The 24,771-nt window shown below is 43.0% G+C and overlaps 1 protein-coding gene across 2 annotated transcripts; it reads right to left on the bottom strand.

Moving 5' to 3' along the window:
• Window positions 1-590: 590 nt before the first annotated feature.
• On the bottom strand, window positions 591-23,948 carry LOC117607589 (frequenin-2). Of its 2 annotated transcripts, none has more exons than XM_034331470.2 (9): window positions 23,851-23,948; window positions 20,083-20,256; window positions 19,762-19,946; window positions 9,784-9,808; window positions 9,419-9,467; window positions 9,236-9,325; window positions 8,865-8,943; window positions 8,211-8,299; window positions 591-4,497 (listed from the first exon to the last, which is right to left on the bottom strand). In XM_034331470.2, the coding sequence occupies exons 3-9, from the start codon at window positions 19,823-19,825 to the stop codon at window positions 4,330-4,332; spliced, it is 564 nt and encodes a 187-aa protein (XP_034187361.1). In that variant the 5' UTR covers window positions 19,826-19,946; window positions 20,083-20,256; window positions 23,851-23,948; the 3' UTR covers window positions 591-4,329. The 2 variants fall into 2 exon arrangements, with proteins under 2 accessions (XP_034187361.1, XP_034187354.1); XM_034331463.2 differs by having other exon boundaries at window positions 20,083-20,260; window positions 23,851-23,933.
• Window positions 23,949-24,771: the final 823 nt, after the last annotated feature.

The following is a 24,771-nucleotide window of genomic DNA, read 5'->3' as shown; positions in this document are numbered from 1 at the left end:
ACCTTACAAAGTCGTTTTGATTGTCGCGATAAAATTGTCCGCCATAATCGAATTCTAACCTGAAGCTGGCTGTAGCATTGTCTTCTTTGGTTAACGCGGAAAACGACCATTGAAAGTCGAAGCAAATCTTTTCAACGGTAGAACTTTAAAAATGTAGAGTTTTTCTCTTCTGTTCCCCTGTCTGGTTTTCTTCTATGTTTTGTAACGTCCATTCTCACACGTTTCTTCCTTGCCTCGTACCAGTGACGAGTGATAAAAAGGAAGAAATCGTAGCTCGACGAAGCTTTGCTACGAGAATTTTTACACGGAAAGCAGCTAGAAATCTCACTAAGCGAAAGTCTTGTTTTTTTCTTTTTCTCTTTCATTTTTTTTTTTTGAAACTTTTTTTCTTTTAAACCGTTATAATTCCCTTTGAAAATGTAAAAATTGCTTAAAACAACTGTTAGTTCGTGATTCGCCTCGATTTACCACGAATTGTCTCGAACCGTATCTATTTTATTCAACACTTACGTAGCCATTCGTGGTTTTGACTTCACCTCGAACCGATGGTTGCTTCTATCTTTGATGGTCGGTCCTGTCAACGATCGACCCTCCTTCCGATCGGTTCTACGATTTATGTAGCTGGATAGAAGGCACGACTACGACCCTCCCGACGGCTGCTCCCGAATCCCAAACGAGTAACTTTCGAAACATCTTGCCTACCTTTATTTATCTCCCTGCTACGATGTCGCATTAAGAACCTCTCATCGATACGGTTAACATAGTTGTTCGATTATTGCTAGTATTCGAGCTACGTTACGCGAAGAGATCGCAACTCACCGATCGTTCAATGTTTGCTCGTCGTTTTCAGTTTCGAAAGGTGTTCGCGCTGGACGAATCGGTACCGCGCATACAGGTACATCGGCTCGATAAAAACGTTTAACGTGTGTGACAAGTTGTCTGCACCGTCGAGCCAAAGGACGCGGTGCAGAAGAAATATTTCTGATCTTCGAGGAACAAGAATAACGTTAACTTATCTATCTACAACTATTTACGGTTCGTCTTTCTCTACAGACTGCAAGATCTAATAGCGTACCGTCCTGTGTAAGTACTTTACAGGTACGATCGACGAAGGAGGCGTCGCATCACGAAAAATAACTTGATAGCGCAACAAGTAACGCGTGAAATCTTCTTCGGTCGATCAATTTCGAATGTGTACACAAAATCGGATCAAAAGAAGTTAAAAAAAGATCGGTTCGAGGATAGCGTGGAAAATGTGGAAAATACGGGTAACGCGAAAGAGGTGGATCGTTGAGGATTGTATCCGACCGATGCGATGTCGTTTTATTCGTCGAATACATGGAAGTCTGCTGATTTTTCCGACAGCTGGGCTTGAAAAGTTTCTCGATCGAGCCGTCACGCGTCGAATTGGATCAGTCTCGACGTGATTTCGTTCCTTTGCACAAGTCTCTATCGAACGGTAATCCGACTAGTAATCCCGTTCGCTTTGAATTGATCGCCAAAAGAATGTATGCCGTCTTTTCTAGTCAACTTTTCAGCACCAAGTTCTGGAACACGCGCTGCATCATAAGCACTTTTCAACTTCAGCGAGACGTCTCCATTTTTGAAAAGGGAATTGTTCGATAAACCATACGCGATAAATAACGCGTTGGTAAATCAAATTTCTTTCTAAATTTGTTCAGTCAATTTTGATGCCAGGTTTATTATAACCGATGCTACGGTTGCGGAACGCGAGTTTCGCAAAGTTTCCTGGTCGTGGGGTAAAGTAAATTCGCGTTTGCTGGTTGCAACTGTTTACCATCCGCTTACCGGTTCGGTTTTCAATCGACGTTGATCGGGTTCTGGTAGAATTTACGTAAAAGCATCGACACGAAAACGGCATTAGGGTCGCGTAGCACCGCGACGCGGCAACCGTTCTTCTCGTATTTGGGTCGCACGCGCTACAACTGGAGCGATTTTTCACCTCCAATCCTTTTCTTTGTTATCGTTTACAAAGAGAAACCGCGATTAACGCGACGACAATGGAACGGTGAAACGGTACGCGCATATTTTTCGATTACATTTTTCATTTTTCCAAGTTTATCGTTGAAAAGGGAATAATTCTCTGGAGAAAATGGAATGACCGGAACGAGGTCCGAATGAAAAGAGCGCGACAATTTGGATAAACGAAGCGAAATAAAGTAAATGGAGAGTAAGTAAGTCGGGCAGGGTCGTTCCGAGTACTCGAGAAAAAAACGGAACGATAATGGCACGTCGCGTCGCGTCGAATGATATTTACCGTCACCGTACACCCGCGAATCCTGAAACTTCAATACGAACATGCCGACGAAAGAAAAACAGATTTTTCGAAGTTTACCAATATCGGGCAATTTTTTCTTCACCGTCGAAATTTGTTGTTCGAGGAAAGGATCGGTGTATGTACATAAGTCGTCTGTTGATTCGAAAACTTTTCGAACAACTTTAACCTGAAAAGTACGCGGAACAAGCTTAATCGAACGCTTAATTACGGGCATAAATTTCCACCTGCAGCTGGTAGTTTGATGGTAAAAACTGGACGTAATTCGAAAAAGTGGTGGAAAGTTCTCGCTATGTTTTAGTTGTAATAAACGCGAAACGGGGAAGAAAACTGTGAAAAGAAACTGCCGTGTTGTATGGGTGCAACCGTTATCGATCGAGGCAAGATGCGAGAATGCTGGAAGAAACCGCAAATCGTGCTAAAGAGAAACAGTAAATTGTCTGAAACGATCCACAAAAAGAAAAGATGCAAAATTATGAGAGGTTGCAAAATTTCCCGTTTGTTTTAAAAGGAGGAATGGACAAATTTCTGCAAAATCATTTAGCAGATGATCTTCTTTTTTCGACTTTTCATTGTCAAAGTAGCGGACCGCAGGCCACGAGGTTCCACTGAATTTTTCATGGACTTTCGTCTGCTAAGCGGGACACGTTTGAAGAGTAACTTTATCCAGTGATTTTTTAACAAGATCCCGAGCCTCCGGGCATCGTAAATACGTAATACCGCCGAGGGATGTGCAATCCAGTTGCTTGTTTCTTCGCCGTATATTTATTGCTCGAACAGAGAATATTTTCCAACGTTAGCCGTTTCTTCGAGAGGATTGCGCGTTTCGTTCTTTTCCCGTTTCCATCGAATAGGAATGAAAATTTCTTTTCGTTATATAGGAAGAAGATCGAAGAAAAGGCGAGGATTGATGAAGAAAGAAAATCTGGAGCGTAGGAGATGAATGGTGGAAATCAGGCGTATTTTAATAAGTTGATGGGAAGGTAGCATTCCGATGGGTGCCTCTTTATCTTCGGCCATTTTGCGTATTCGTTCGACTACCCTCTCTTTCAACGGAACTTTTACCTTTGCAAACGTTTCGCAGCGACTCGTTGAGTAAATGATGTTGTAATTTCGATTTCCACGCGATTTAATTAGCGGTTCGAGTTAATGGAAAAATGAGCGTGTAACCGACAACTCGTAATAACGACGCGAGTAAGTAGTACGTGTTTGGATAAATGAAACAGTCGTGTCGAAACGATTATTCGTTGGTCGGAAAGTTGGCAGGATGGTTACCGCGAATGCACGCAAACAGAAAACTTTTCGTTCTACACGATACGAGAAGCCGAGATAATTTGTTCGTTAAAGTTCCAAGGGGTAGGTAAGTAACGGTTCTTGTTCGTAACGCGAACAAGCTTGCTTTTTCATTCATCCTGCTTTCTGACCGATTGCTCGACATCTCTCTTTCGTTACTCCATACGTTGCTACGTCTTGGATATTTCTATTTCTATCGTGTCAATTGTTGAACGTGAAAATCCATCAATGAATATTCACGGGACACGCGAGTGGCCGATTCTCACGAAAACGTAATCTACCTAATCTCGTCGTTCGCCTCCTGTCGTCGTTCGTACAAAGAAAGTTCGGTCGAGTACTGAGAACTAGGAAATCGACCATCAAGTCAAACTACTCGAGTCTTCTACCTTTCTATCGACGCTAGCGACGTTATCGTCGCACGATTTTCCAAACGGTTCGTGCAAGAAAAGAAAACAGGTATATAAATAGCTAAATAGATAAATAGAGAAACAGTAAGAGAACGAGAACGAGAACGAGAACAAGAACGAGAACGAGAACTAGAACGTGAACGTGAACGAGAGAAGATTCATCGTAGAGGGTCGTTTCGCGTCGATGTTACCTAGGTATGCGTGTACGTCGGGCTGCGTGATTACCGGGAGCCAGTTTACATCCGTTCGAGCGATCGCCGCTTTCCTCCTTCTTGATCCGATCAATTAGCAGCGATCGAGGAATCGTCATCCGACTTGCAACGAGCTGTCACGTTACTCGCCACCCAACGATAACGCCTGCACGATCCTTGGATCGGCTTTGCTACCCTCCCGAAACTCCTCCAGAGTTAGCTTGTCGTCGTGATTTTTGTCCATCTGATCAAATATCTTGTCCACCCTTTTCTGCGGTGTGTTCTCGTCTTCCGCGTGCGGCTGCTGTCCCTGAAATATCGTGCGCGTTAATTACTTGAAGGGGTAGGTGAAAGACGAAGAAAAGGTGAAGTCAGCGCGGCGGTTAATTCGAGTTTTCCGTGTCGATAAGTTGTAGGCCGAAAGCGAAAAGGTGGAAAGGAAAGGGGAATTTCGAGAGCGGTTTAAATCGATCGACGGCTTTGCGTTTTTGTCGCGTTATCGGCCATCGCCTCTTTAGTCGAAGCTGCTCGACCTCTCGAGCGTTCGACCGAGTTTACAGAGATGCTTCGATATAACCGAAATCTGGTTAATTCGCCCTCTTCAAAATGAAAATCTTGAATCAAAGGAAGGTTGAACGAATTACCTCGTTTAATCCTCCGCGCGAGTTAGCGTATCTTGCATCTCGCGTTTGCATCGGCTTAGCAAAAAAAAACGCGAGTTGCACCATTTACGTTATTGTACGCGTCCCTGGCATTTATACGCTTTGCCGCGGACGGGTTCTATCGCGGGTTACTCGCGCAGATCCCTCGAATTAAAGTCTTTCTTTGTTTAGACCTGCAGAGGTGTATGGCTTTTAACGCGATACCTTTGCGTTTCATTCTCTGTTTAAGGAAATGTAAATTACACGAGAACACACGGGTACAGCAATTCGCTGAGAAAACGCGAAAGCCGCGCCGATTATCTTTTCTTCGTTTTCATCTAATATCTCGCGTCAAAGTTCACTAGTTCACGACCTACTTTTGCCATTTTAATCCCAACACGACGCGAAATCAATTTTCCTTCTTCTCGAAAAAATTTTCAACTGGCAGTCTTTTTTTCCTGAACGGTGATCGCTCGATGAAAAATTACTCTCACAAGGGCAACTACCCAAGTGTTACACTCACTTATTAATGAAACTTTGCTAGCTTGTAGAGCTCGTCGAGTTGAACACGCTTATGCTCCCTTTGGGGGCAAACGGCTAATTGTTTAAAAGATATTAACAATTACAGTTAGTTACTCCTTACATTCTGAAGTATGACAAACTCACACATACAACTCGCAATCTGAAGGTCCACGGTTCAAATCCTTGGTTCCCAACACTTTTTTTTTTTTAATAATAATTTGTCTCTTTTTGAATAACTATTATATAAAAATTATCATAACAAAAAAAAAAAAAAATTTTGGGAACCAAGGATTTGAACCGAGGACCTTCAGATTGCAAGTCATGGATCCGCTCCGTGGTTAAACACATGACTCGCAATCTAAAGATCCTCGGTTCAAATCCCTGGTTCCCACTTTTTTTTTTTTTTTTTTTAAGTGATAATTTGTCTCTTTTTGAATAACTAAAATTCTATATAATTCTAAACTAAAATCCTATATTCTATTTTGAATAACTTAAATTCTATAAAAATTGCAGTGTATGTAATTAATTATTAATAAATGCAATGATTATAGCACAGCTATAATAGTTATTCAAAAAGAGACAAATTATAATTTAAAAAAAAAACTTGTGAACCATGGATTTGAACCGTGGACCTTCAGATTGCGAGTCAAGGAGTCTGTCATACTTCTCAATGTAAGTAGTAACTAACTTTAATTATTAATATCTTTGAAACATTTAGCCGTCTGCCCACAAAACGGGGTATAGGCGTGTTCAGCTCGACGAGCTCTACAAGCTGGCAAAGTTTCATTAATAAGTAAGTGTAACACTTGGGTAGTTCTCTGTATCAGTTATACGGATGCTTTAAATCGTAAAAATTTCACGATTCGCGTTAAAATTAACACCGGTCGACGTTCAGTGCAATTTGCTCAATTTGCGCTAGCAGAGTATTCCTAGGTAATCATTTATTTACGAAGATTATAAACTTTCGCTGAAAGCGTTCAATGACGAAAGCTCTCGCGATTCGTCGTTCGAAACGCTCTCGGTTGTTATAAAGGCGTTTTTTGAAGCACACCTCTTACCCCGTAAACGTTGCATGTAATTTAAAGATGCGATCAAAATAAAGAGACAGTAATGATCGACCGGTTGCAAACTCGATAACGTTGATAATGATAATAAAGGTAGGCAGCACGGCGCAAACTTATTTTTCCTTCCAGGAACGCGGACCTTTTCATCATCGGATAACGATTAAGGGCATTGACTTTCCTTCGTAACTTTCGCGTGCAGAACGTTCAGACTTTTTCAGATAAAGCATAAACGCGCTATCGTCTACGGTTATTTCGCGTGTTTAGCTGAAACAGATTCGAACGTCGAATTACACACACTAGTATAATAATTATTTTATCTGAAACGAAACAGCTATTTATTAGGTCGTGTAGACAAACTTTGTACTGTTACGAACGAGTACGACCATTCTGTTTCTTTACAATTTTCCTACATGCATTTTTTCAAACTGTTACTCTTATCAACCAGATTGTGCGAATAACATTTTATAACGGCACGAGCTTTTGGAACGATCTAATATTACAGTAGGTACAATTACGAATCTACGTTCGAGCACATTGGCCGACTTTTAACAAGCCGTAATCTTGTATCGCGGCATCGGCAACAACACAGATTTCTTTTTTAGCTATACAAGGTGTTTCAAGAAACATGTAAGTAGGTAGGTAAACCTAGTTTAGATTTAGATTAGATTTTGAAATACGAACTATCGAAGATCAAGATTAATTGCAAAAGAATGAAATAAATATAATAAGGGGGTGGTAATCCGTGGCGCCGCTGGTGCCAATGCAAATCCAACGTTATCGATAACGCAGTGTTCTCTGCGTCGCGTCGGCGTTTCACGAGGAAATTCGGGCATCGATCGGCCAAGATTTTCCGCGAGCTCCGCGAGATCGATTGTAACTTCGAATCTGACTGCGTTTCCTGCGCCAGTACTGTCTCTTTTTCACCCCCCCATTGAAATTTCTCGACCACTCGCGGTAAGCTTTCGAAATGAAAGAAAAAGAAAAGGAAGATGAAATGCCCAGCATCGTTATTCATCGACGAGCAACAAATAAATCTGTAATCGTTGATGGACAGTAACAATCGACGAGCGTTCGTGCGTACACGAACGAACTATCAAACAATCGATCGTAACGTAATTACTTGATTCAATTAACTTTGATCGGGTCTACCGTTACTCACGGTAGAAACAAACTTTGTAATTATCTCGAATAACGAGCGATAGAGCGTTTAAGGAGAGCGTCCGCTGAAATGATGTTACTTAGCGAAATAATTGCAACGAACCAGATAAATTAACTTCGAACGATCGTCCTGTCTACAAGTTTGGACGTTCTCCGAAAATAATTTTCTTTTCGTCGACATTCGAAACGAAACGATCCCCGACAGGGTGACCCAGTAACGACGAAGCTGCAACGCTTTCTTTGCCGTACGAACAACGCGGAATATTTATCGTTCCTACTTTGACCGCGTTTTTCATGAAACCACAACTTCGAATTTACCGAATGGTTCTTCTTTACTATCTTATTGTTAGAATTGCCGGTCGATGCGCGATTACTTTCCTCGTTTGCTTGACTCGATTTTCTCGTTTACGCTAACTGGATGCATCGTTTCAAAGGCATCATTTCGTCGCTGCTTCGCTATTCTTGTTCGAAGTGAATCCCGGTTATTGCAGAGTTTAAACGAAGAAGGAGGAACCATGTGGGAAAGTTACGGAGGGAAGGAACAGCAGCTTCACGTGGAAAGGAAAAATAAAGAGGAGTATAAAGTTTGCTGGAAACGTTGAAAGTAAAAAGTAAAAAGTTAAAAGCCTTGTACTCACCACCATCTCGTATATCGCATCAACGATATTGTACATCTCCTCCCTGGTGATGAAACCATCGTTATCCACGTCGTACAATCGAAATGCCCCTGGAAGTAAACGAAAAATCGATACCTCTCCAGCGTAGTTTCCGTGAAACGCGCAGAATAATATTGTTTGCGAAAAACGAGCGATTATTGTACATCGAGTGTAACAGGCATTTAGACATTTCTAAAAATAACCATGTAAAATATTCAAGTCTCATCGGTTCGAGAACGTCGTCTCGTTTATTATTCCTTTGACGTCACAGAGTACCATACGTGTCTTTAAGAGCATTTATCTCTCGTAATTTCGTATCTTCCACGATTCTTCTTGTTTGTTACCGCGTAAAGTTGTAGCACTACAAACGTCTGTGTCTTGTTTGACACGCGATAAGAGTAGATTACGTAATATCTAACGCTTCGATATTCAAATCAGGTATTCCGAGTAATTTCACAAAAATTTCCCTTTTTCAATTCGTTCTATAATTATTGGACTAAACGAAAATCGTAGTAGCGCGAGTGGTAGGGTCTGGTGACATTTAACGGGTTAATATTTTAGCTTCTCGGAAGAGGTTCGTTTCTCTCGTTTTCGCCAACATTTTTCAGAGCGTGACAAGTTTGCTTTATTACTCACAGTGAAGTTTCTCGTCCAAGTTGCCGCGCGACGTCACCGACAGCGCCCTTATGAACTCTTCGAATTCTATCGTGCCGTCCTGCAAAACAACCCTTCCTGCAGCTTCTTTCTCTACACCGGTGTACACCCGTTGCCTATCCCAGGCGTCTGGCACGTCGGTATCTAACGTTACGTTTCAGCGAAACTTGTTCGAACACCGTGAACCCTTTCATCGTCAGTCCGCGAGTTAAGAGAATTAAGACAGCCGGATAAATGGTAGAAAGGTTAACGAAAATTCTTTCGTTCACCTGTGGCTTCGTATCAAAGTTTCGCGGTCGAAACTATGCGGCGCGCGAAGATAAAGTTGCAAAAAGTGCGTTACAAAGACTTACGCTGTTCTCGTCGAACACCCTGAAGACCAGGGAGGCGAATTTCGATGGATCGCCTTGAGGAAAGAACTGCTTGTAGATTTTTATGAAACCCTGAAATCACGCAACAGGCTCGCTTATCTTCAAACTTCCTTCGTGCGTATCGATTTTCGTTTAATTAAGGTGCCAGTTGAAACGAGGTCATACCTGTTCCGTCAGCAAGCCATCGGGGCAGTCTTTCAGGAATCCTTTGTGCCTAAACAAATAGTCGCCAAAGTTATCGAACCTATTCTCGCATTTTTTATATCTTTTTCTTTTTTCTTTACCAAAAAATGCAACGACTCTATATGACTCCAATAAATAACGTATCGACGTGTCTGAAATACGTAGTCGAACATTTTGATCGGGCGAACGTGGCTTTCGAACACGATCAGAAACTCGCCCAAGGAGAATGATTTAGTTTCGTTCGTGCGAATCGTCGAATCAAGTTATTTTCCAAGCAACATTTCTCACTATTTTATCTTTATCGCCGAAAGAATCTTAACGAAACCGATTATTTTCTCGCTACTCACCATTGTCGAATTTCCTTCTCGGTAACTGAAACAAAAATCAATGACAATGTTTATAATCGAACGTTTAATAGAAGCAAAATAATAGAAAAAAAAAAGGAACGCCAAAGGATAATGTTCGGAGAAGATTCCGCAAATCCGTTTTTCGCGTTTCCGAAAGGTTTTACTATCTATCAGCTTCTCGAATTCTCTGCTGAGCGTCGCGGAAATTGAACATTGGATTTCTGAGCAGAGCGATATCGGTTCGATAGAAACGCGAAACGCAGGAAGGATATGACCGTTTATTAAACGTGGAAACCAACAAAATGATTTGGTAATGAGAAAATTTGTAAAAAAACGCTATCCTCGCAATTTTCAAACGTCCCTTTAAAATTCCAAGGTAACATATCGAACACGACCTCGATTAATTAATCGTTTCGAAGGTTGGATCGTGTTTTAATAGGAAGCAGAGAGAGTACGGTTAACTATCGACGATTGAACAGCGTCCACAAATCGGCGAAAAGAGAATTCTCGATAGGAAAAATCGCCGCAATGCAGGCCACCGTTTCGCTGATGAATTGAATTTATTCCAAGGTGGAAAAGCGTATCGAGGTCAGATAATCGATACGTCGATCGTTAGCACGGAAAACGTTCGACGATGAGCAATTAAAATTTCTTTTAACGCGAATGCGTGCTTTTATTGCAGACAACTCGTCGAAAGACACACGTTGGTACATTTACCCCCTTTTTTTCGATTTTTAGAAACCGCGTATCGAGTTGGAAAGTGGTCCAACATTGGACGATAATGGAATTTCACGAGCTTTTAGCACAGCTTTGAAAAAATATTATAAACCTAGGTAAAAAGGAGGTACGACGACTTTTCTTCAGCTTTGAAAACGAAAGCTGGTTGTTGTTAAATGAGCAAGTAGCTGGATAGAAAGAATCGCTTCGCAGAGTATCTCGTATGAAAATCGTTGATTCCTTGGTAATTTTTTAAGCTGTCTTTTGACAAATCGAGCATGCATAATGTTGCTGGCACGTGGGTTTGGCCGCGCATCATTTTTAACATCCCTCCGATAAATTTGCGTCCAGTTTTCAAGCCAACACGCAATTTTACCTGAACAAGGTCGTTTCGTTTTCGACAGAGTTCTCGCGAAAGCCCCTTTGTTCCATTCCTAAGCATCGTACAAATAACCTGGCAAACTAAAATTTCCTTTTTATTCGGGATAAAGGTTCATTTTTGATAGGATAAAATACAACGAGTACCGAACGCGTATTCCTGCAAGTTCCTTGGTTTCCTTGTTTCCTTAGATGCTTTCCGGAGAAACGGTGCATCGGTAAGCGGTTTTGCCGGCAAATACGATAAAGTTGCGAAGGCGCATCCGAAGCAGGAGAACGATGCTGTTTCGAGCACTCGGTCTCCAGGGATCGAACGTTTCGAAGAGTTTGAAGAAAACGATCGGTCGTCACAGGGGACGAGAAGTTCATTCCTCATTACGTGTTTCGAAAGCTATCGATCTGCTGCACGAGCAACCGACACCTAATTACTTTCTATCAACGCTTTCATCCCCATTCGAGGAATACGTATTTAGTAAGAAACAAGCTTTCGGAGCGACGTGGAAAAAACGTTTCACGATATCAAACACCGGCAACCGAATGGTTGATAAAACGTTCAACAGTCCTTAAAATCTCAAAGCCAACACGTAACAGTATTAAAAGCCGCAGGTAAAGGTCGGTTGAATTTTTAATAACGCTATTTAAAGCCCTGTAACGTATACAACGGTATAAAAAGAAAATGAATAATGCCTGGTAGAAATCGTGGCGAGATCCAACGCGCGATAAACCGTACGACGTACGAGGAAAGTTAACAAGAGGAAAATTAAATCGTCCTGAAACTTTTTCAGCTGCTAGTTGATTTGCTAAAACTTTCCAGCGGAATAATCAAGGAAGCAGTTACCCGGCCAAAAGAGGAAACGATAAGCCGTCATTTTGCGGACCTGCAGGACAGGACGACGCGTCGCGACACGAGCAACGCCAACGTCGACGACGTTAAAGGAAGAAGAGATTATCCTTGCGGAAAGGACGAAGCGACGCGGTGACATCGCTTGGAAAAGCGTCGCGACAGCGAGAAGAGAATATAGGCGGTACGATATTGTAGGGTAACAATCATTTCAGCCACGTGGCCAGTACTTTACTGTCCGCCACGCTATACGTCGCGACGCCACCAACTACTGAATCGAACGAATAATTTATATCTCCACGTGTACAAAACAGCTGCCAGTTTCAACCACTTTTTTCGCAATGCGTTCGTTCCTTTTAACTCGTACTTGTTCGGTTCCCTCGTAGACGTTGCATATTTTTTATTCATTTATTTAATTATACAACGAACGAGAGATAATCGCACACGACACGAAAGTATCTCTACTCTCGAAAAACTTTGGTTCCGTCGCTTATTTTCAAGCTCGCTGTTGAATCGTCACATTTTTCGCTCGATTTGTCACTTTAATTCGTCGTTCCCATATTATTCTCGTAATCGGTCGCATTTTTTATACCACCTTTTTCCTATTTCCGTCGTCCGTCTTATCCGCTCCATGTACTTACTAAAGCAATTTCCATTAACTCGAAGAATTTTACCGCGCCGTTGCGCTGGTCGATTTGCACTGATCGACGATTTAATCGATCAACGGATGCTTCAGATTACACGGATCAGCACTGCGTCACGTCGGATCGAGGAATTTTGACGTGTACAACGTGTATATCTAGGTTGGATGCAAAAACGTGTGGGAGAAAGTTCTTTGGAAGAAGGAATACGTGAAACTACGCGACCGAGTTGTTTACCGGATCCAGGAGGATAAATATTTACCTGAGAAAAAGAGCGTTTGACGAAACATTTCGTGATAGGCGATACCTCGCGAACGTGGTAGCATGACGCGGAGTCAATTCGTTTGGGTAATTAGCGAATCGGCGATTAATCATTTTACAATTACGAGCACTATAACGAGCAATTTCGACGGGGAGCTTGAAGAAAGTTTTCGCGTCAACCGCAGAATTCTGATGCCTGTCCTCTGATGTCTGACCAATATGCGTGTCTTCTGCTAAACCCCTGTTCGACCTCGTAATTGCTTCCAGGCCAACAAGGCTTAATTGCTCTTCATCCATTTCCCTCCCTTTTCTCACGCCCACGCATCTTTCAATGCTCTTCTCCCTTCTTCACATTTTACTTCAACGACTTTCCCTCCTTTATTTCCTCTTCTTTTCTATTTTCTCCACTGCTCTTACAGTCTGATTACTTTTCTCGCTTAACCCCGTCCAACCAGAATCATATCGTACGTCGAACGCGCTCTTTTTCGCTTCGCCATTGCCCCTTCGTTCCCTTTAACTACTTTTCCCCAATCTCTTTCGCACCGTTTACTCCACTTGCCTCGGACTACTTTTCAAACTTATGCTTTACGATCCGCGGTTCGCTCATTCATGCCGAAAACTTCTCCTCTCGATTCTTACTCCACTTTTATTTCGCATTGGCCACATATCAGTTTCGATATCGTTCCGAACGATCTGTTATTTCGAACGAAAGGAGCGATAATTTGTCCGAAGAATGTGTAGCGATGATTAACAAAAGCAATGTGTTATCTCTTTAAAACAAGCTTCCTTTCATTCGTCTCGTTATTTTTATTTCTTGCTTTTTCATACGTGTTCTTACTGTTCTCGTTGGATGCAGTTTCCCGTCTTTCGTTCTCGGTAATAAAGCTGAAAATCTCTCGTTTCGCAAGCCAAAGGCGGTGTCGCGAGAGTCGTCTCTCTTCTCTAATCCCCGGCTCGGCGAAGCTCATTCTAACGTTTGAAGAAGAAGCCCCTGGCTTTCAGGTTTGCTCGAAAGCGGTTCAGGCTCCTCTGAAACTGGCCGACTAAACTCCGGAGGATCGTTTCGGGTGGTCGTCGATACCGATGTCGCTGCTTTAACATCCATAATGATTTTCAAGAAATAAAAAATAAGGAAAGAATTTGTTGAATTCGTCAAGATAACAAAGTTGGCAAATGGGTCGAGTTCGAGACTCGTGAAATAAAGAAATTTTCCGCTTGGTCAAGTATAAAAAGTAAACACGCGAGTGCATCGAGGACGTACAAATTCAGCGAAGCGGAAAGATTTTGGTGGAGTTTCCGTCAAAGCCGATGGTCACGATTCGAAACGTTCTGCATCGTTTGCGGAACACTCGCGGACCATGGGACAGACCAGGCCACGGACCGTTTGGTCGCTCGTTAATTAAAATAACTTCCGAAAACTTTATTGTCTGCGCTAGAGACGATTACAAAGCTCGGCAGTGTGGCGGCGTTGAAATGGGAAAACTTTCCGAGATCTTGCTCCGAAAAACATCAGCGGCTGAAACTTTTCCTCTAACCGTTCGACTAACCGAAGAAGATTACGACACCGTTTCGACATTTTTTCCTCCTCGGCAATTTGTCGTTTAACTTGTCTAATCTTCTTTTTCGCCAATTGGTCCGAACGAGGAGGAGAATGGAGAAGCAGGTAAACCACGATTTTCGCGTTTCAGTCTCCATCAAAGGGGTTAGGCGAACTAAACACTGCTTTAAATTGACGAAGATAAGGGCGGAAGAAAGTGGAAGAGGGTAACTAGACGTCATAAACCGGTGAGTAGCCTGATAAACGAGTGAATTTCATCGGGGAAGATTTAATGGGCCGTGGTATCGCGTTCCGCGAAGTGCATTTTAACGAGTCCGGATAATTTAGCGGCGTTGTTTCGAGCGCAACAGCGAGAGGAATTCGGGACAGCTGTACCCTCGGGAAAATATGGTTACAGCCGGCAAAAGTTAGGCGCGCATGCTCGAACATGTTGACGGAAATTGGAAAATGCAATTGGAACGGCGCACCGCGACGTTAATAAACGCGGATCGCGTTAATCGAGCAGAGTCCACGTTATCGTTGGTGAAAAATTTACACAGCGTTTTTTCAACATCGACCCAGCAATCTTCTGCACGACGTTTATTTTCTTTTCACGTCGATAACGTCCGCGTTAAAATTCTAACCGAATGAAAATTTCATCGCCGGTTCAGCTCTATCGAACACGTTCCTTCTGAAATTCTCTTTATATTATTAACGAAAGAGGGATGCCGTTTAAAACGGGATAATAGGTTGGCTGAAGGCGATCGTAAATTGACACGTCGAATGTGCACCATCTGGCAAGCCGCTTCGTAATGACGCAGTGTCATCCCCTAATGAATCGTTAATATCCGCACTGTATAACCTGAAACGTTTTATTGCTACGGCATAAGCAGCTTTAATTCATGCGGTTCGCAGAAAAACCACGGATATCGAATGTCCGAAGATTCGAAATGTTGCATAATTCCAACAAAGAATTCGTTGCATCTGTCGCGTAATTTTCATCGTAGATTCACGACTATTACGCTCCTTAAGTAACTCGTTAAGCGGTAAGAGTTGATCACGCATCGTTACCCTAAATGCTCGTTACCCTTTAACTACGCTCGAAACGTTTTAATTTTTCACTCCGTCTCTTTCAAGCTTGTTCGACGGAATTTCGATTTTCCACGCTTCGGAGCACCGGGAGCTTACAATTTTCTGTTCGATCGCTTTAAATATTTCCTACTTAGTTTATCGAAGGAATAAAGAAAAATGATAGCAAGTCTTTCGTTATTCCTGAAGAAAGAAATAAAAGGATCGAAGGTACGTAATCGGATTGCCGAAGGGCCAGGGGTGGGCGTGCAGAGCGTCAACTAGTTCCTCTGGGTAAACTTCCGGTTAACAAGAATTAGCATAGCCCGGCATTAATTTCCATACCCGTAATTGCGTTAGAATGTGGAGCGGTGGAGAAGCAAGGATCTAGGAACTGTTTGAACATATACGACCGCACACACGTGACATTAAGCTTTGTCGGGGCAAGTTGAAATAGACGAAGGGTGCTTTCCGTGGTGGCCGCTGTATGCTACCCGCGTTTCCCGTAAAGTATAAATCACGAAACTAGAGATTTCGCGACACTCTTATTGTGCGCTTCTTAAAGTACCACCTTCGCTTCCTTACGTTGGAAACCAATTCATTGCGACGGATTCTAGCTGCGCTGCTGCAAGCTAATGCTGTAAACCTTTCGTTCACGCTCGAAGTAAGCTCTCGCTAGAGAATCGTCTTGCGAGAAAAGCCCTCCTCGAGAAAACGAATTTTTACAGCTTCCCAAGCGCTGGCTGTATCCTTGAAAATCTATCGGATGGCGAAGCAGCTTTCGGAGTAACTGTTGCAGATTTTCCTCTTGGAAGGCTCGCGATCGGGTGCTCCGATATTTCTAGTTTTCCAAACATACGGGAGGAAATGAAGGGTAGTTCCTGAAAGTCGATCGAATCGAGAACGGGAAAGAGCTCGTGATCGTCGAAAACGCGAAATAATTGCTCGAAGGCAATTAAGGACCATTAAGTGGATCGGGTGGCAATTAATCGAACAGGTCGACTCTTCGATGCGCGCATCCCAGCCATACTTCGGCAAGCTCGTTTCGTTCCTTCATTTTCAACTCGTTCGCTCCTTGTTATTTCGCGGAGACGGATATTTCATTTTCTCTAGAGTAATTGCCTTCTTCCTTCGAATCGATGTATTATACGTGCATTGAAAAGAGCAAGTCTGGGGGATCGTTGAATTTCCGGCACGCGAAGCAAACTTTCCCATATCCCGAATAAACAGGCAGCTTCTCACCTTTCCACTCGCTACTGTCTTCTTTTACATTAGGAAGATTCAGAATTCTCTCAACGAGCAGTATCATTTTTATCATTACCGTCTCGTGACTTGCAGAAATTTAGATCGACAATTGGTACGAATCGTGAGAGAGCATTTCTAAACAAACTTGGGAGAGAAAAGTTAAAATCGTTCCAAGGAACGATTCGAGTGTTGCGTGACGAGGCAGCCATGAAATGTCTATAAGTCTAGGAGCATCTTCGTAGTTACCGAAAGCTATTTATCCTGGAATCATTTAGCGGGAATCTAACGTTGATCCAGGAGTTCCATTCGATTGGGTCAACGAATGATTTCCTCGTGTCGGCCGTTTGCGTTTAATAGAACAGCGAGGAAACGACGGAATGAGATTCTGACTAGATTTCACTCGTTTCCTGATGGCAACAGAGACTGATGCGAATCAACCTTTTGAGTTTTGACATTTCGAGATTTCGCAATTTCGCGTGCTCCAACCATAGGAAATAGGGCGGAAATGTTTTTAAAGCGCGAGACTGAATGAGATTCCCGGCAACGCGAAACTCTTGGAAAGCATGAAAACGCTCGAGAGTTTACGAGTTCGTAGAAAACGAACCGTTACGACCAACGAGATCTGTATACCTCCATAGCTTGTGGCTGTCGAATTTTCCGGGTAAACAGTCTTCGTATACCTAGCAGAGTAGTAATCAGATCGATTATATCAGGATTCTCGTGTAAATTTGAATTGCGAACGCTAGGTCGCGCAAATAGTTGACTCGTTTCACTGACGAATAGTCACAGGGATAAAATCGAAGAATCGTTGAAAGTTCCGTTTCTCTGCTCGTTTACACTTTCTGTGTTAGTGTTTAGACAAAGTAATTCGTTGACGTTAACAAGTTTGCTCTATCGAGCAGCCGGGGAAGACACGCCGAACCGAAACAAGTCGGTTCGGCGAACGTTCCCTCGTCTTTTCAAAAGGAAAGCTTCGGGGTAGAAAAAAAAGACCTGGGTCGTGCTTGTACACGTACCGACTCGAGCAGCGCTTAAAAGAAGCCTCCAGCATTTACCCCGATCTCGTCTTGTTTGAAAGTTTTAGAGTTTTCGTTTGAAAAAGTCAACGTAGAAATGTTGTACGGTATTGTATGGTTGACAACGGGTAGCGAGTGAGAAAATGCTCTTCTGGATGAACTCGTTTCTGAGGGAAACCGCGACACGAATAACCGAGACGCGAGTGGAAAACTAAAAGAAGAAGAGAAAATATTGTCACGAGGGAGTTGCAATCGAGACGGTATGCACGCAGAATGGCAAAGCGTTCGTACACGTATCTATGTACGTAGGTGTACGACTGTCGGTCGAAGCGTGGAAAGAGCCATCGGAATCGATCGCTTCAACTTCGCGAACGCGACGTTTCGTCGATGAAAAGAACTCTTCGCTTCTTCGGCAAAGCGAATCGAATGAATAATAAGCGAACCCGAGGAAAACGAGACGCTGACCGCGAGGAACAGTAAGGGAACGTTACATTTATAGCCAGCCAGAACGTTAGAAAAACAAGACAGGGATACCTTATTATATGTACATTCTGACAGTTCGGCTAATAATTCAATGTTATTTGAATGGAAACGGAAGAATGCTATCGTTGAGGATTGGACAACTAAATCTCTTGAAATATTTTTAGAAGGTACGAGATCTGGCATCAAATAATATTATAAATGGAAAAATTCTTACAACTACAATAGTGAAATTACAGATTAATATCTACTTCTTCAGAAAATTGATAAACACGGGGGTATATCGTGGCGGTAATAGCTTCGTAGCTAACAATTTCGATAATAATTTTGAGGCGGAAACGCGGTCGTAAATCAGGTTACGTCGTATAAACGCAAGAAAAGAAGCCGAGGTAAAGTAACTTCGTGCGAAGATCGACTTTGGATAAACTAATAAAGCATCGATGATAACACTGTATTAATCACGCAACCAGAATCGACTTTTGTTCGAACTAGTTGCGCCTTTCCCATTCGATTCTTTTACTTCTCGCTTTACCAGCGAAATCTTTTCCCCTGCTTTCATAGATTTGATTCAACCTTTAAGCGCACAATTTCTCTCGGCTCTTCGTTGTTTTTCTACTCGATCGAACTCCACAAATTTTTGACCAAGGATTTCTTCTTTACGACGTTCAATTACGTAAATGTCCTTCAATCATGGGGTCAATTAACACGGTAATTCTAACATCGTTTGTCCGGGCTATCGGACCTTTGTCCTTTCGACGAGGGGTTCGTTAATATTTCTTTTCAATGACCTTCACATTTACGCAACAATCGTCGAAACGCGTGGAATTGTGCCCTGAATAATATGTATTTTGTAAAGATGTTTCTGATACAACAGAGAAAGGATTTTGCGTTTGATTCGAACGGCCGAATTCCTTTTTCGAGAATAGCTTTGCTTTTTCGGCTAGCTTTTCGAAAAAGAGTCGAAAAGGACCGAGAGGATCTGGAAGGAGAAATGATGCGAGAGGAAAACGTCGGCAGAGTGATTACGGTTCAACGTAAAAGAAAATTTTCCACCTACGTACGAATGGTTATTGGCTGGCGAATCTCGAGACGGACTGCTTGAAAATATCTAGACCGGAAACTTCGTAATTCTCGTTGCGGTATTACGGCCAGGTCAGTCGGAAGAATCTTCCCCCAAAACTGCCAGATTTTACCGATGAACTAAAGTACACGCGTTCGTTTTACTCGATAAATTGCTATGGTATTCCTCGATATATCGCGCGACAGGATGGCTGGTAGGTCACTGACCGAAAATCTTGAAACGTCGCTTCTTCGATCGACGTGTCGCGAAACTTGTAAAAAAGTGGAAAAAGAAAGAAAGTACCGTCTAGTGGGAAAAGCACCCTGAAGAATAATTCGAAACGCGATAATGCCGAATGCGCAAGAGTGGTCTGTAATAAAAATGGAAAACTCGGCAGAGGTGGAATTCGAGTAAAAGCTGATATTCGATGGGGCGGAGAACGGTGACACAGTACACTGGTCGAATATTTATGGAAATCGGGATAACGAAGGATATAGCTCGATAGTTGGGCAGCCACGGTGAACGCCAGGTCGGCGACTGCGACTCGTTCCTTGAATTAACGAGCGAAAAGCTAGCTACAGCCTTTCGATCAAACGGTTTATCGTGTCATTTTCACGACAAATCAGTTGTTTCGCGACAAGCTCTGCTTAATCGGATCGATTTCGTAGCGGAAAATTTTAATTTTCTTTATCGCTACCGAGTCTGATAAACGATGAGATAACAAGGATACTCACAATACGTGTCAGTGGTGAGCCGATCGATGGTGTCTTGCTTCAACTTGCTGTTCTTCTTGCCCATATTTCTCGCGAATTTACCTTTTCCTTCGTTATGATTCGATTTCGTCTATCGTTCGCGTTCGATCGCGCCTTATCTTTGTTTTTCGAGCAACCTCACCGTCCGCTTCGCATTTTTCGCGTTCCTGTAGATTCAATAACCACCATTAACCGAACTTGTTTCAATCGAGTAGCACGCGCCAACTTCGCTCCTCGTACGAGAACCGGCAAAACCGACTTTCCTCCAAGGTTAGCTCGGATTTCTTTCGAGTCGGTTCTTACTTTAAAACTTCTTCTCGTTGTCCAACGATCGAGCCTTTGAAAGTGGTTCTACCGAAAATGTATCGAATTTGTTCACGGTACGTGGACCGTGAATAAAACTCTGTCTCGTTTTGGAAGCCTCCTTGGTACCTCGAATTCGTCTGGAGATCGTGCGCATCACTTCGATTCCGCTAGCTGTCTGGAAAAGTTGCTTTCGAACCCCGTTCTTGACTCGACTCGATTCGATTCGATTCGATTCGATTCGATTTGCCACTTCGAAGCGATTCACAGTCAAAACCTTCAAGTTTTTTCACATTTTCCACGATGAACATACGCCATTGAATTTAATCTTTTCAACAGATTTCTGATTCACGCTCCACGATTCTTTCGAAAAGAGAAAAACAAAGGACAACGAAAGAGACGCATCCTTTGTTTCGCGCTACGGCGGACCAGTTGAATGGTTTCCCAGTTTCCCAACGAGAACGTTTCAGCGAGCGTGGCCGTTATTAAATGCGCAGATAAAAGGGTTCGAGTTTGAACCGTAATTCGGAAAATCGATGAAAGATACTATGGATAGTCGGGACGAGCTATTGTACCTAGAGAAATATCTACGGTGTCTCCTTTTCACAGACAGCATTACGAGCACTTGTCATTCGACTTGTTAAACGAATTTCCACGATTGCCGTAGCTGATTACATTTTGTCGTTCCAACGAGAGCCTCTGCGTCTACTTTCAAAGCCTTTACACCGGCACTTCCCGTTTCCACGTTTCTCTATGAAACCTTTCAACGTCCTTCATGGAACAACGATATTAAAAGCGCGACGCTGACAGCGACATATCTATCCTTAACACTGAAGAAACTGGCAACAGCAGCAACAGCGATTCAATCGCGTTACATTGGCGGCTGCTGGTAAATGCGTAACGTGTAAAAGACGAAGCAAAAGGATTGCAAGGTATATATGGGAAGGATATCTGAACTGGGTCGAGGAGAAGCACCGCGAAGAATTTCATTAAACCTACCAATGGATTGCCTACCTCTGTTCCGCGTAAATAGATAGTAAATCCCAAAAGTCCGATGGTTGAACGAGTCTATACTTTGATCGGTAGAGCCGATACGAAGAGAAAAATAAGAAAACGTTCGTCGTTAATAAATGTTTTGCGGTGGGATAAGTTCGCAAACGATGGAATTAAAAACGGAAGGCAATCGTTTCGAAGTTGAGAGCGATCGACGATTAAAGTAGTTCGGGAAAAGTCTTCGAGAGGCAATTTAAAAAATATACCTTAACTCGTAATTCGATGAACCTTTTCCAAGAATAACTTCTCTGTCCCTTGTTCCTTCCACCTTTCCTATTATACGTATATACGTGTAGGTTTATGAGAACGTTCGCATCCAAAAATTTGATTTTAATTGGAGAGTCGTCGAATCGTTATCGGCGAGTTATCAACGAGCACTTCGAAAATCCTAACGATGCCACGTAACGATTTCTATTCGCTTCCGACTGTTATTACATTAATTTCTCTCTGCGAATAATTGCTTCGTTACTCGTTGCATTATTCACGAACCTTTCCTCGAAGTCTCACAGAGGGTGTCACGAGGTAAACTACAACTTGCCAACGATTTACATCGTCCAACTAACCTTCGATCCGCGTTAAATTATTTACTGTTTGAATCGCTTTTAAATTTATGTCAAAATGGATCGTTAAAAGAGGAGTATTTTGCATCGTTATACGATACGAATGTTTCGAAGATTAGCAACGCAACGATTAATTATCTCGCTGGGCGGATTCGAATGAAGGAAATGGATTTGAAGGTGCGAACGAAACCCTGTCTACACCTTTATCGAGTTCCACCAGTACGTAGTTGGGGTTGGAATTATTTACCTCCCCAAGGCCCGACGGTACCCTTGACCTCCGCTCGCTACGATGAACTCCTGGAATTCTCTTCTTTTTCCTGACACACCGATCGTCATACGATCAAGATCGACGACAGTCCAATCTACGGCGAATAACCGATATGAACCGATTCGATCGAGACGAACGTTTTATGGGAAATTACACGGGGATAACTGTGCAGCGCGGCGCAGTTGGAGGAAAAACAAACGTTGCTCGTAATTATTTCCAAAGTTTGCGAGAGGGCTTTCGATCGAGCCAGCACGGGAAATTCCATTATCGAGCAATAGTTTAATGCCGTAGTATAGCCAGGTTGTTCGTAAAAGTTTGTCGAACGCTCGGTCAGTTTCCATAGTTGGTCATAAAATTTCAGGAAAAAATATTGTCCGCTCGGTAGCGCGGTACTTTGGTTCCCGGACAAAAGGATCTTTCAAAAAATTCCATTTGTCGGATGCAAGCGGTTAAATTCGAGATCGTCTCCGCCGAGGATCGTAAAATAAAGGAAGCGGCGTTTGTTGGACGAAAATTTTGTAGATTTATACGAACGGAAAGAATTTGCTTGCTCGTTTGGTTGCGTTAAACGAGGGGTCAGAGTGTTCGATGATGGGGAAAATATGCCATAGCTTGAATGTCCAACAATTCGAGTGGCAAGGAACGAATAGATTCTAGGTAAACAATTACACATTGTCCGGTACCGCGATCCGAGCGTTATTGGATTACTGACCATTCCACTCTATTGGATGATATTCCCAGAAGTAATCGAAGCTAGTTGAGCGTTCTTCGATATCGCATCGTTTCGATACGTCAACGATGCTAATTCAAATTTATGCATACCTAAATATTGACTCGCGATTTAATCGTATGACAAGCAGACGATTCTTTTGAAGAGAACTATTATCGCTTTCAACAACTTCATCTCGGCTTTATCCTAGTATTTTCCAACAAAATCTAAAAGAAGCTAGCCTAGCGGACGATCAAAGCGAGTGCTCGACGAGGGTGCTCGACGAAGAATCTCTTGGTTGACGGAACGAAGAAAAGGGACTAATTGTCTGAAAACACATTGACGCGTTTCGTAAAAGATATTTAAGATTGTGCTTTTGTGGTGAACACGACGCGGCACGGCACGGCACGGCGTGGCACGACGTGGTGGTTAAAGACAAAAGCAACGAACGGTGATTCGATGAACGAAGCACAGTCATCACGTGTAACTATTGCTATCGCAACGCAACAAATAATCTCCTGATGACTCTTGTACGTTTTGCGAAACGTTATGAAAAATGGCTTAACGTTGCACCAGTTGTGTTTCGAGTGTCGAAAAGCGAGTTGCACCGCGCACCATCGGACACTGCAGCGGAAGGGAGCGGTGAAGAATTTCGAGTAGATGCGTGGCTGCTAAGTAGGATAACGCAGATGACACATCTGTACACGGAACGAATCTTCCTCGTGTCTGTTCATCAACGTACTTATATTGGTATACGAAACGGCGCGACTCCTATAAAATCGAGAATCAAGAATCGAGAGATACAAATCTCAATGTTTCAACGTTTCGTCCATTTCGTAGTGATTCTGCAAAATATGCTAAATTTACTCTCCGATCACCTGAATTTCCTTGAAACTGGAATCGAGTAAGAAGAAGGAGAAGAAAGAGAAGAAAGAGTTCGCCGGAGTCGTTGCAGAGATTTTGATCGTCGCACCACTGGGTCGGTTCCATTCCGTGAATCTGTTCTCGTGTAAGCAGATCGAGAGATCGATCGAGATCGCATCGGATCGATTCGGTCGATCGTGTTTCGACTTTTAGCACGAGGATTCACCTGGCAATTCGATCGATTAGGCTGACGAATGGTAGAAAGATTCGACGAACGCTTCGAAGTAGCAGTTTTCATTCATGAATTTCCTTACCGCTGTTGAGAAACGATCGCTAGGAAAACGCGAACCAGTGACGTCATAGCGTCGCGGCGCCTGGCGTCAGACTGGCTCGCCGATGGTGTTACGTGCCAGTGCGTTGCTACTGATTCGCGCAAGCGCCAGCCGCCGCTCTGACCGGAGAATTCTCGATCGTTCCCTCTTTCTTTCCTTCCGAATCCCTCTTTTCTCCCTCCTTCTCGCTCTCTACCACTCGCTTCCCTCAACCCTCATCCCTCATTTCTCTCTGTCCTTGCCCCTTTTCCTCTTCCACCACGCTTACACCGAGCTTCCTCTCTTCCTATCCTAGATACCAGCCTGTTCTCTGCTTTCGCTCCTCTATTCCCCATACCTGATCACCATATCTCTCCCTTTATCCACCTCTCTTCTTTTCTCCCTTATCCTCTCCTCTTCCGCACGCTATCATCCCTTCCTTCAAACACTTCTCGTTTTTTACCTCTCTATTCGCTTTAACGCCTCTTCTTTCGAACCATTACAGATCCTTTTGATTCCTTGCCGCGAGTAAACTTTTTGTTTGTAATTCTGTCGAGTTGGTTCGTGATATCTGAATTTAGCCCGTTCATCGGCACGGTAAAAAATAGCCGCGCGCCATGATCCTCGAGCGTTGAGTAGTAGAACGCGTTATAGTGGCGCCAGATTTCAGAAACGGATCCGTACCACTTCCGTTGCTTCTCCATCTTTTTCCCCGTGTTTACTTATTCGCGCAAAGTCACGTTTATCCGAATAATAAATATAACCGTTTATCTTCTAACCCGGCTGTCCCATTTTTCTCCCTGCAAGCACGAACAGACATATGTACATATCCATATTTTTGTTGAAGAGAACGGCATGGCGCGTCGCGTTGCGTCTGTGAAATTACCAATTCTGGTAACGAGAAAAAATATGTATCTCGAATCG

Source organism: Osmia lignaria, chromosome 9 (assembly GCF_051020975.1).
Source record: "Osmia lignaria lignaria isolate PbOS001 chromosome 9, iyOsmLign1, whole genome shotgun sequence".
Taxonomy (NCBI): Eukaryota; Metazoa; Arthropoda; class Insecta; order Hymenoptera; family Megachilidae; genus Osmia; species Osmia lignaria.
Note: the sequence above shows the minus strand (reverse complement) of the source record. Positions and strands in the feature narration are given on the sequence as shown.